Source organism: Saccopteryx bilineata, chromosome 5 (genome assembly GCF_036850765.1).
Source record: "Saccopteryx bilineata isolate mSacBil1 chromosome 5, mSacBil1_pri_phased_curated, whole genome shotgun sequence".
NCBI lineage: Eukaryota > Metazoa > Chordata > Mammalia > Chiroptera > Emballonuridae > Saccopteryx > Saccopteryx bilineata.
The window spans coordinates 182,505,070-182,518,511 of NC_089494.1; the positions used below are offsets into that span (position 1 = coordinate 182,505,070).

Below are 13,442 nucleotides of genomic sequence, written 5' to 3' on the forward strand. Positions count from 1 at the left end.
AAGCCAACTCAAATATGAAAGCAATGCTCATTATTAAAATTTACTAATGACAGAAATAAGTGGGGGTAAAAAACACTAAAAAGTTCATTTAAATGAAAAAAGTTTTAAATGACATCTTAATTATCATAATGCATCTATTTCATGTAAGCTTCATTTTCCTAGTGCTAATGACTGTTAACGCTCATAAGAGGGAAAGTGGCCAAAGCCTTGGATTTAACATTACACTCAGACAACAAGGTGCCCATGTTGTTCTAAACAAACTGGCAAATCAACAACAATAAAATAAATATGCACCACTATGGTCCTAATTATTACCTCTGGGAGACAGGATTTCAAAGACTTTCTTATATTGTTGATATCTGTACAATTTTTTTTTTTTTTTTTGAATTTTTCTGAAGTGAGATGTAGGGAGGCAGAGAAGACAGACTCCCACATGTGCTGGACCAGGATCCACTCGGCATGCCCACCAGGGGGCGATGCTCTGCCCCTCTGGGATGTTGCTCCATTGCAATCGGAGACATTCTAGCACCTGAGGTGGAGGCCATGGAGCCATCCTCAGTGCCTGGGCCTACTTTGCTCCAATGGAACCTTGGCTGTGGGAGGGGAAGAGAGAGAGAGAGAGAAAGGAGAGAGGGAGGGATGGAGAAGCAGATGGGCATTTCTCCTGTGTGCCCTAACCGGAATCGAACCCAGGACTTCTACACACAGGGCTGATGCTATACCACTGAGCTAGCTGGCCAGGGCTTGTACAAATTTTTAAAATTAAAAATGTACTCCTTTTCAACTTAAATGGATTCCTATGTTAGCATTCTGGAGCCCATCTGACAAGTATATGGTCTACCAGAAAGTTCTGTCCGTTTTTGGAATAAAACACAAATTTTTCTTACCGTCAATAAACTTTATTAAATAATACAATTGCCATTATTATTAATGATTTCTTGCCAGCGTGAGAGCAATTTGTATATTCCATTTTTGAAAAATGTTTTATCTTTTGATGCGAAAAGTGGAACCAGTGCTTGTTTGATATCTTCTTCGTTTTTGAATTTTTTGCCATTCAAAAAATTTTGTAAGGACAAAAACAAGTGATAGTCGGAGGGTGCTAAGTCCGGGGAATATGGTGGATGCGACAGAATTTCCCAACCTAGTTCTGCAATTTTTTGATGAGTCCCCAAAGCAGCATGTGGCCTGGCATTATCATGATGCAGTATGATGTTCTTCCTATTGAACATCGCCGGCCTCTTTTCTTGGACTGCTGTCTTTAAATTATCCAGTTGCTGATAGTACTTCTCCAAATTGAGCTTTGTGTTTGGTTTTAAAAGCTCATAATGTATTGGTCCTCGAATGTCCCACCATATACACAACATTCTCTTATTCAGAGTCAAATTTGGTTTAGAGGTGGAAGGGCTAGGTTTTCCAGGTTCACAATATGCCCTTTTCCTTATGATGTTTTCATAGGTAATCCACTTTTCATCCCCAGTTATCATCCAGTTCAAGAAGGGCTCGACTTTGTTCTGAGCAAGCAGAGATGTGCATATGATGACTCAATCATCCAAATTCTTCTGACTTAATTCGTGTGGCACCCATCTTGAATATTTCCACACCAATCCTATCTTCTGAATATGGTCCAAAATGGTTTGCTGAGCTGAATTAAGCCTTTCTGCGATCTCCGATGTTGTCAGAAAAGGATCTTGCTCCAACATGGTCTTAAAAACATCGTCATCGATCAAAGATGGTCGCCCAGAATGTGGCTTATCAGAAAGGTCGAAATCACCTGTTTCGAATTTTTCGAACCATCTTCTGCATGTCCTATCAGAAACTGAACCTTCACCAAACACTTTCAATAAATTTCTACATGCTTCTGTAGCATTTCTTCCTTGTTGAAATTCATAAAAATTACAGTGGCGTAAGTGAACTATCAGTAGCCATGGATACACTATCGCTTCACACATAAGACTAACGTGAATCAACTTTGTTTTAGTTAATTTGATATGTCAGTATGTATACATTAAGTGATAAAAATAGAGAGGCACACATGCGCCAAATAAACATGTGCTTACATGTCGAAACTTGTGATAGAAATGGGACAGAACTTTCCGGTAGACCTTATATATACAAAAGGGTGGGAGTGACAGGGAAGCTATATAAAAATTAAGGTAGAAATACATCACATTTAAAAATTTTAGGAAAGTTAATAACATACACTACTAGCATGCCAGCCAGAAATATCCACTCTACCACATTCTAAGATTAAAGAAGTTTTAATCCTTTCATCTAAAATTATTTCTACTTCTTCCATGATTGCCAATTATCCCTATTAACTTTCAAATGACACAGCATAAAAATTGAAGAGTTAGTATGCAAACTTGGCCCGGGCCAGTTGGCTCAGTGGACAGAGCATCGGCCTGGCATATGAACTCCCAGGTCCAAGTCTTGGTCAGAGCACACAAGAAAAGCGAACATCTGCTTCTCTCCCCCTTCCTCTCCTCCTCCTGCAGCCAGTGGTTAACTGGTCCAAGTGACTGGTCTGAGCATTAGCCCAGGTGCTAAGGATGGATCAGTTGATTCAAGGCCGGGTGGATCACAGTCAGGAGTCTGTTTCTCTATCTCCCTTCCTCTCACTTAAAAAAAGAAAAAAGAGGCCCTGGCCGGTTGGCTCAGCGGTAGAGCGTCGGCCTAGCGTGCGGAGGACCCGGGTTCGATTCCCGGCCAGGGCACATAGGAGAAGCGCCCATTTGCTTCTCCACCCCTCTGCCGCGCCTTCCTCTCTGTCTCTCTCTTCCCCTCCCGCAGCCAAGGCTCCATTGGAGCAAAGATGGCCCGGGCGCTGGGGATGGCTCTGTGGCCTCTGCCCCAGGTGCTAGAGTGGCTCTGGTCGCAACATGGCGACACCCAGGAGGGTCGCAACATGGCGACGTCCAGGATGGGCAGAGCATCGCCCCCTGGTGGGCAGAGCGTCGCCCCCTGGTGGGCGTGCCGGGTGGATCCCGGTCGGGCGCATGCGGGAGTCTGTCTGACTGTCTCTCCCTGTTTCCAGCTTCAGAAAAATGCAAAAAAAAAAAAAAAAAAGAAAAAAAAAGAAAAAAGAAAAAAGAATGCAAACTGAAAATTCTAAAAACTGGTTTAAAAGAAAGTTAAAGTTTTATTACCTTATTTACTCACCAGTGGATAATGTGGTCGGAGTTTACCAGTATATCGATAACCTGCCCACGGGTCAGTGTTAATATCATTTTCTAGAGTCCAGGAAGACACTTCTCGCTTTGCCTTTTCATCTTCTGCGTGACGGATGGATGAAAGAAAAGGAGAGAGAAAAAAATGTTCCTGTGGTGAAGCTACTGAGCAGCAAATTACTTGATCACTTGTTTGAACTCTACACCAAAGAGCCCAAGCACAAAACCCAGCAAACTCCACCTTACCCTTCATCACCAAGCTTTCCTGCTTTGTTCCCAACCCTGTGGTAACTCAAAGGTCCACGTGTCCGGGAGAAAAAGCCCTAGCTAACCGCGTGGTAAGTTTCATACCACGGCTCCTAGCAGAACTCCTTTCCAAAGTAAATGCTAACCATATCCTCTCTACAATATTATTTTTTAGGAAGCCCATTTTGAAATATAAAATCTGAGCTAAGGCAAAACTTCTGAGAGCAGGTCTTAAAAATGAATTCTGTGCTCTTACTAAAAGAACAGATTCTAAATAACCCCAAAGCAAATTTAAAGTAAAAAATATAAATAATTTCCCACTTAGCTGATGAATATTTCCAGTTAATATTTCAAATTGCTTTGACAAATATACAGTGAAAGAAATGATTTGACATGGGGTGATGGGCACACAACATACTCAACAGTTCAAATGATGAGATGTTCACCCAAAACCTATGTACTCTTATTGATCAATGTTACCCTATTAAACTTAATTTCTAAAAAAGAATTTACGGCCTGGCCTGTGGTGGTGCAGTGGATAAAGCATCAACCCGGAACACTGAGGTCGCCGGTTCGAAACCCTGGGCTTGCCTGGTCAAGGCACATATGGGAGTTGATGCTTCCTGCTCCTCCTCCCTTCCTCCCGCTCTCTCTCTCTCCTTCTCTTTGTTACTCTCTCTCCTCTCTCTCTCTCTCTAAAAATGAATAAATAAAATCTAAAAAATGTATTAAAAATGTTTTGCTTTAAAAGTTTCAGAAGCAGTATTTCCCCTTTTCCAGGACAGTGACAACAGAAGGAGGTAGGAAAAGGTAAAGATAAGGGGAGAGAACACAATAGAAAGTTACTGAAAACTCAGTAGAAAAATTTAAGAACCACAGACCCACAGCACTTTACCAGGTTAGTTATTAACACATAATGCTGAATTCACTGAAATGCACCTAAGAATCCTTTTCACACAGAACAGACCCTCCATGGTATGACACCAGCAAACTGCACCTCTATCAACAATGTAAAATAAAACAACTAAACAGATCTTAAATAAAGAAATTCAAATCCATCCTCTGCCAAAATTGCTCTATATATGTCCCAAGGCACAACCACCTTTTCTTGATTACTGTCATGCTATCATAAGTTTTGAAAGTCAGGCTTCAGCCCTGGCCAGTGGCTCAGTGGACAGTGTCAGCCTGGCATATGGACATCCTGGGATTGATTCCCAGTCAGGACACACAGAAGCAAGGCGATCATCTGTTTCTCCCCCATTACTTTCCCTCCTCTCTCCCTCTTCCCCTCCTGTAGCTAGTGGCTTCATTGGTTCAAATATGGCCCCAGGCACTGAGGATAGCTCCATTGGAGCGCATCTGCCTCAGAAGCTAAAAATAGCCTGGTACTTGAGTATCGGCCCCACACGGGGTTGCCAGGTAGATCCCAGTTGGGGCACATGTGGAAGTCTGCCTCACTATCTCCCCTCCTCTCAACCTAAAAAAAAAATGCCAGGCTTCAAATAATTTTACAAGTGTTTGAGAAAAATAAAACACCCCCTTTTAAAAAAAAATCTATTTCAAATACAAAATAGGGCAGAAGAGATGAAATTGTACCATATTAAGCTAGTGAGGAACGGTGAAATAGGTGAAGGTAGTCCAAAGGTACAAAATTCCAGTTATAAGAAATAAGTTCTGGAGATACAATATACAGCACAGTGACTCAAGTCAACAAAAAGACAATATAGTCAAATTCCTCATTTTTCAGATGAGGAAGCCAAGGTAGGGAGTTCATATGGGCAGAAAGATGCAGGAATGCAAAAATACAGCCAATCCATTCACATTACTTTAGAAGAGAATACAATTATAATATTACTCATAAATGTAAGAATGAGACGGCACTGGAACACCAGGTGTGCAGGCTTTATTAGAGGAGAAAGACCTGCCAGGGCACTCCTCCGGGAGAAGTGCACCGAAACAGACTCTGAGGCAAACATTTATTAAGGTGGGGAGAGCTTTGAGCAAGTGTGCTTTGAGCAAGTGTGCGTTGAGTCAGCAATTCTGGTGTGCTCCCTTCTGCAGTCCTATGATTTCGGCTTCCTGGAACGCTTCTCCTCGGGCAGCTGACCAGCTTCCTAGAACTTTTCTGTTTCAGGGGCGATAGTCCAGTAAGTAAGGGTGGGATCAGATAGACAAGTGGAACAGAAAAAGGGCAGTTTGGAAGTTTGGGTAAATTCATGTATCCATCAATAAAGTAGAGAAATAGAAAAGAATAAAAACAGGAAAAAAAGAAAAGTTCTACTGCGCTACTGAATTTTAAATTATCTCTCTCCTCTACGAAGATCAAGAAAGCCACTGTGAATGTTAATGTGGTTGGAAACTGTTTCTCACCCCTGGACAAAAATGGACTACATTCACTGCAACAGGGTCAAACATTACAGAACATAGTTCAACATGCAGGCCCACTGATGCCTGCTTCAGCTATGAATTGCATCAAGTGCTTTTGTCTGAAATATGAACCTCTGAAACCAGGACAGAACAATCCAGATGAAGGCTTTTTGCTTTAACATACTCCTGGGGAGGGAGCAAGGTGAAGCAAAGATGTAAAATCTCTCAGAGCTTCCTGCTTATCTGCCTTCCAAGCTTTCCACACTGTATTTTCAAATAAGAATTAAAAGCAGACGTCAAACAAAAAAACATAACCAAAAAGCAACCTAGATGAGACTGAAATATGGCAAGTTCTTTCTGAAGAACATACTTATGAAAATCTGTACTTCAAAAGTCAGTTCGTTTAGGCCTGGCCAGTTGGTTCAGTGGTAGAGCATAAGCCCAGCACATGGATGTACTGGGTTTGATTGCTGGTCAGGGCACACAGAAGAAGCAACCATCTGCTTCTTCTCCACCCCTGCACCTTCCCTCCCTCCCCCCAACAGCTGTGGCTCAGTTCATTTCAATGTGTCGGCTTTAGGTGCTAAAAATGGCTTTGTCGAGCCTTGGCCTCAGGTGCTAAAAATAGCTCAATTGTGAGCATCGGCCCCAGATGGGCAGAGCATCAACCCCCAACTCCCTCCCCCCACTTAAAAAGAATAAAAGATGTAAAGTGCTACAGCTTTTTCAGATCACATGAAAAGCAAGCACTGCTATGTACACTCTGGCAGAAAGACAGTATAGGAAATATGCACCCACGCATCAACATTATGTGCCTTTGAAGGCTTTGTAATCTAAATGGTCTTTACTAAGACACACAAAAAATAAATCCTGCCATTGAGTCATTTACTTAACTCACACTTGAAATTTTCCTAAAGACTGATTAGTTTCTGCAATCAAGAAAACTCTAAGTCCATATAGTTTCACTGGTGAATTCTATCAAACATTTAAGGAAGAAATAACACCAATTCTATATAACCTATTCCAGAAAACAGAAGAGGAAGAAACATTTCCCATTTTACTGGAAATAAAATTACTCTAATGTCAAAACCAAAGATATTAAAAACAAATTACAGGCCAATATCCCACACGAACAAAACAAAACCAGGCATCCTTAATTAGAGATCAGTACACACTGCACATTAAAAAAAGTACAGAAAAAGCCTAAGCATATCATCTTCATGACATGAACTCACTAGTGTTTCTAGGAGTAAAGTGTTGTCTGCTATGATGCCCTGTCCCTCCCTATCCCAACATTCTTTCCCAATAGTGGCCGTAGCTTCGGAGATCACCCTCCTGCAGACATTCTCTTCTCCAGGATTGTCATCCTTAATGGTGTAGTTGGGATCAAGATTTTAGGGTGGAAAAATATATGGCTAGCCAACTGAGGGCTGTCTCTATCCAACGTAGCCCAAAGGGATGAAGAATGTTGGGTTGAGCACTGGCCTGCAGGCTCAGTGGATCAAGAGCCAACAAGGTGCACCAGGGGTCAAGGGTTCAATCCTTGGTTGGGGCATGTGAGGAAGGCGAACGATGAGTACACAGCTAGATGGAACTAAGTGAAACAACAAGTTGATGCTTTCCCTTTCGCTCTATCTCCCTCTCCTTCAAATCAATACAACAATGTTTAAAAAGAGTATTAGGCTCACCCACTGAAGAAAACCACCCCCAAAGATCCAAGAGGGCACTACTACAGTGTAAGTAAATCCCAAATAGCCTCAGCTTAATACAGTAATACCATATTTTTTGCTCCATAAGACGCACCTTTTCCCCCCCAGAAGTGGAGGGGAAAATGCCCGTGCATCTTATGGAGTGAAAAAAATTGTATTTTATTAAATATTTTAACACACCATTTGGTTCAGAATATTTTTTTTCTTACTTTCCTCCTTAAATCCCTAGGTGTGTCTTATGGTCAGGTGTGTCTTATGGAGCGAAAAATATAGTAATTATGTTCTTTTTACTTAGGGCACATCAGCAGTTTAATTGTCTTGTAGTACAGGTCTTAATGAACTAACTCTACCCTCAGAAATCCAGCATTGAAGAAACAGGCATAGTTCAGTGAGTAAGCAATGCCTGGGGTAGAAACCCATTCTAAGCTCTTTTACCAACATACTGTTTCACTCCAACCCTTTACTTACCTTTGTTTTAACTTCCTTGATTATAAAATGTTAATAATTGGTTCAAAGAGCTCTAAAAATGCCAAATACACTATAAGGCAGTATTTAATGTATGAGTGAATAAAATTAAATGGCATTACATAAAACAATCTCTATATTTGATATGAGGTAACAATTCTGTCATATACTTTGATAAACTCATTTACTCACAATCATCATTCCTCAGCTCTAATCACATTTCCTCCCATAATAGCCTAGCATTTCCATTAAATATAAACTTCACTTTACAAAACCACAGAGAATATCTTTTTAAACGGTTGATATAAAACAATCTACCAAACTTTACTAAATCAGCAAATTCCTAAAAAAACAAAATACAAGTAGATGAATAATAAAAAAAAATACCAAGATCAGTAAACTGAAACACAACCCTTATACCAAAGACCACGTGCTGCCTGCCCACCTTCACCCACCAGGACAGCAATGCACCAAGAACAGAAACCCCCATCAATTTTCAGGTAACTGTGATACGTCTGTCTTAAGCCAGCGACACTAATGACATGCATTTACAAGATGAATTAGCCAGAGCAAGAAAGGCCATTTCAGTGCTACGTCCCTGTGGGTGACAGCAAGGGCTAAGAATCAGCCAATAGTTTCACTCTGTGGTATCTCATAAAGTAACTTAAAAAGAGCAAATTAAATATTAGACTGCAACTAATAACATTAAATGACCAAAAAAACCCAAAGCAATATACTTTTGAGTAGAAAAATCCATCAAACTTCACTCTAAACAAAAACAAGGCCTACTCTATGCAAACACTTCTAGAACAGGAAAGAGTACTTAGAGATCAGACACTCTCAGGCATTGTTCAAGCGAGACCCACCTAGCCCAGCAACCACTTCAGGTGTTCATGTCACGTGTCATACAAGATCAACACAGAAATTTCTCAGCCACATTTTATTTATTTATTTATTTATTTAATTCATTTTAGAGAGGAGAGGGAAAGACGGGGGGGGGGGGGGGGGGGGGGAGGAGCTGGAGCTGGAAGCATCAACTCCCATATGTGCCTTGACCAGGCAAGCCCAGGGTTTCAAACCGGCGACCTCAGCATTTCCAGGTCGACTCTTTATCCACTGCGCCACCACAGGTCAGGCATCAGCCACATTTTACATGATTACATACCACAAAGAATAAAAAATATGTCCAAATTCTAGCTTTTGGATTACACTTTCACAATATTCAAGTATGTACTTTCTGAATATTCCAACACACACTTTCAGAACTATAAGAGTTCTTGTTTTTCACACAAAAGCTATTTCTTAAGCATAATGGTATAGAGATGTGTGATTTCACTTACTTGCTTTCTTATGTAGTAACTTGTGAGTAGCCCAACTTCCTTTAAAACATTCCTAAAAGAACAAAGATGAAAATTAGTGTTAAACCTTCCTTAATTAGAAACATCTTGAAAAATGTATATAGAAAACAGTTATTGGAAATTTCATTTGCAAAAATCAAATCTTTGACTTTATTAAATATTAAGAAAAGCTCAGAAATGACATCTGCTTAAAATTCATTTCAGAAAGCAACCTAAACTTTAGATGACTTCAAATAAGCAAGAAACATTAACCTATAATGTAAACAGTAGTTGTAGTTAAAATTTCAATTTTAGTCTCCAAATATTTTGAAGTCTTATTTAAAACTCACGAGCCAGCCTGACCAGGCGGTGACATACAGGATAGAGCATTGACTGGGGACACTGAGGACCCAGGTTCGAAACCCCAATGTTGCTGGCTGCCTTGAGCGCAGGCTCATCTGGCTTGAGCGCACAGTCACTGACTTGAGTGTGGGATCACAGATCTGACCCCTTGGGTTGCTGGCTTGAGCAAGGGGTCACTGGCTCAGCTAGAGCCCCCCCTCATCAAGGCCCATATGAGGAAGCAATCAATCAACAACTAAAGTGTCACAACCACAAAGCTGATGCTTCTCATCACTCTCCCTTCCTGTCTGTCCCTCTCTCGCACGTGCGTGCTAAAAAAAAAAAAAAAAAAATCATGAGCCAACTAATCATAAAAAGGACAAGAAAAATACTGCAGACTCTTTCATTATTAATAGTAGTTTAGTTTTCAGTCATACCCACTTTGTTCACTATGTGTTGACAGCTCCATTAGACTAAAACTCCACGGAGGAAGGGACCGTGTCAAGTTCATGAGCATGTTCCCAGAGCCATGCAGAGAGCCTGGCACACAGTAATGCTTCGTGAGTACTTGCTGACTGGTCAAATGGAGGAATGGTGAAAAAGACTTAAGGTTTTCACCTAGGAAAATACGTTCACATAACATATTTCAGACACCAGCAAGAAGTACTGAACTGCCTGACCAGGTGGTGGCGCAGTGGATAGAGCGTCAGACTGGGATGCGGAAGGACCCAGGTTCGAGACCCCGAGGTCGCCAGCTTGGGCGCGGGCTCATCTGGCTTGAGCAAAGAGCTCACCAGCTTAGACTCAAGGTCGCTGGCTCCAGCAGGGGATTACTCGGTCTGCTGAAGGCCCGCGGTCAAGGCACATGTGAGAAAGCAATCAATGAACAACTGAGAAGTCACAAGGCGCAACAAGAAACTGATGATTGATGCTTCTCATCTCTCTCCGTTCCTGTCTGTCTGTCCCTATCTCTGCCTCTGTAAAAAAGAAAAAAAAAAAAAAGAAGTACTGAACTGGAAAAATAAGTTCAAGTAATAAATTGAATTAAAATAATGAACTCAAGCAATAAATTAGAAAAATGACTCAACCATATAAATTATTTATGTGTTGATTTTTAGATCTCTCCTTCAAAGAATTCAAAATTGCTCAAATACAGTAGTCCCCCTGATTAGTTTCACTTTTTAGTTTGTTACCAGTGGTCAGTTGCAGCCCAAATATATTAAATGAAAAATTCCAGATATAAACAATTTATGTTTTAAATTATGTTGTTATGAGTAGCATGATGAAATCTTGTACAGTCTCACCCAGAACTGAATTATCCCTTTGTTCAGCATATCCACTGTCCGCCTGTTAATGACTTCGCAGCTGTCTCAGTTACCAGGATGACTACAGCAGTATCACAGTACTTGTGTCAAGCAACCCGTATTTTACTTAATAATGGTCTCAAAGGGCAAGAGTGATGCTGGCAATTTGGAGATGCCAAAGAGAATCCAGAAACTGTGCCACGGGTATGTATGTATTATGTATGTATAGGAAAGAACAGAGTATATGTAGGGTTCGGTACTACTCATGGCTTCAGCCATCAACTAGAGATCTTGGAACATAACCCCTGTGGGTAAAGAAGGACTACTGTAAATCATTACAAATACTAAGAAATTCACCAAGTCCTACAAATGTTTTCACTTTGCAAACATAGTAGATTAAGTCATGAATAAGAGAAAAGCTAAAAAGAAATAGAGCATAAAACCTCCCTAGAACTATGTAGTAATCACACCACATTACACCAGTGATGCTAAGGCTACTCTCTGTAAAGGTTTACCCAAGGGCCTCTGGGAGGCCAGTTTCTCCCTTCAGGGCCAGGATCTTCACTATTTCTCCTTTACTCTCCTTGTGTCCTCACAGCCTGTAGTTAAGTCAAGAAAACCCAGGTCGTATCTCCTCCTACTACAATCACAGCCTGCAATTAAGTCAAGAAAACCCAGGTCGTATCTCCTCCTACTACAACACCAAGGGACTTCAAGTGTATAAAAAGGTACCTACAACATTAAGGTTTTTTTGTTTTGTTTTTTGAAGCTAAAACTGAGTTCAGTCTTTTGGGAAGGATGGGAGATGTAGGCGGCAGAAAATGGTGTCCAAGTCCTAATCCACAAAGCCTGTGGACTGTTAGTTACAACTACAATAAGGGGATATCAAGTTGCTTATCAGCTGACCTCGAAATGGGGAGATTATCTTGTTTTATCTGAATGAGCCCAATGTAATCACAAGTGTTCTTAAAAAGGTATAAGGTGGAGGTAGGAGTCAGAGAAAGATGTGACGCTGGAAGCTGGGCCAGAGGGACAATTACATTACTGGCTTTGAAGATGGAGGAAAGAGACCATGAGCCAAGGAATAGACAGACAGACTCTGGAACCTGAAAAGGCAAATAACAGTCTCCCGAGAAACTCCAGAAAGAAATGCCGACCAGCCAACACCTGATTTTAGCCCCGAGACCCATGTCAGACTTCTGACCTATAGAACTGTATGATAAGAAGTCTGTTGCTTTAACCCAGCAATTTTCAACCTTTCTCATCTCATGGCACTCATAAACTAATTACTAAAATTCTGCAGTATACCAAAAAATATCTCTCTTGCTGATCTGACCAAAAAAAAGTGTAACTGTGATTCATTCACACCAGATGGCTATTGTTGTGTTGGCTGTTGTCATTTTTTTATTTGACAATCTAAGAAGTCAGTGCCCCTGGTTAAATAGTCAGGTATTGCACGTTTTAAAAATTCTTGCAGCACACCAGCTGACAATCACTGCTTTCAGCCATCAAGTGTGTGGTCACTTGTTATAACAGCTACAGGAGGAAAAAGTTATTCCCATCTGTTGTCAAACTGCAAAAACAACTAACAATTGGTAAAAGAGCAGTTCCTCCCTACCCCAGAGTTATAGGAAATTGGTATAAAAACAAATATTAATGCAACGAGAGGAATATTATGACTAATTGAAGAGTCCCAAAAACTAAAGTGATTTTTTTCAGTATTACCACACCTAATCTATATAAATAAAAATGTAAATGACCGTTTATTCAAAATCTTAAGTCTCCAAAAGTTCTTCACCGACTGCTTTGAAATTTTGACACGTTGCATTCGAATACGCGCGTTTTTATGTTTTTATATACCTACTATTTATAATATAGATGTCACACCTGTGACAGGTAAAAACATGTTTTTAAAAACAGTGCCATCTGTTGGACGTAAAAGCAACACGTGCTATACTAAATATTTTGCAATTTCATTTCAATGTTATGGGAGAAATATAAATTGCACATGGCTGAAGATATTTTCCGTCGAATACGCAAGGAAAATTCAATTATGAACATGAATTTCACAGCAGAAATCTACAATGAAGCGTTGATAATGATTGAAGATTTATTTTTAGAAATCACTAACAAAGTTCTCAATCAATTGGGAATGCCATCACCAAATCGATCTGCTGCTGCTTCATTCGATGTAGAATTGAGTCATGAACACAATTACAACATGGGTGATCTTCTGTCATATGTGCAATCAAATATTCCTAAGCTAATGCTTGAGCAAAAGGCATTTACGATCAAATAATGCAAACCGTCAATAACGGGGTTGGAGAAATCTTCTTCTTAGATGCGCCAGGAGGAACTGGTAAAACATTCCTAATTACAATAGATTGATTCTGGCAGCAATTCGATCCCAAAATGACACAGTCTTAGCTCTTGCGTTGTCCGGAATAGCTGCGACATTGCTACCAAGTGGAAGAACTGCTCATTCCGCTTTGAAATTGCCACTGA

General features: G+C 40.5%; 1 protein-coding gene across 1 annotated transcript in view; it reads right to left on the reverse strand.

The window, feature by feature from the left end:
* Positions 1 to 13,442, reverse strand: part of METAP1 (methionyl aminopeptidase 1) — an 89,313-nt gene that overhangs the window by 22,925 nt on the left and 52,946 nt on the right. The window contains exons 2-3 of the mRNA XM_066280837.1: positions 9,295 to 9,346; positions 3,160 to 3,272 (exon numbers count right to left, since the gene is read on the reverse strand). Coding sequence (XP_066136934.1) covers positions 3,160 to 3,272; positions 9,295 to 9,346 — 165 coding nt within the window. The remainder of the gene's footprint in view (positions 1 to 3,159; positions 3,273 to 9,294; positions 9,347 to 13,442) is intronic.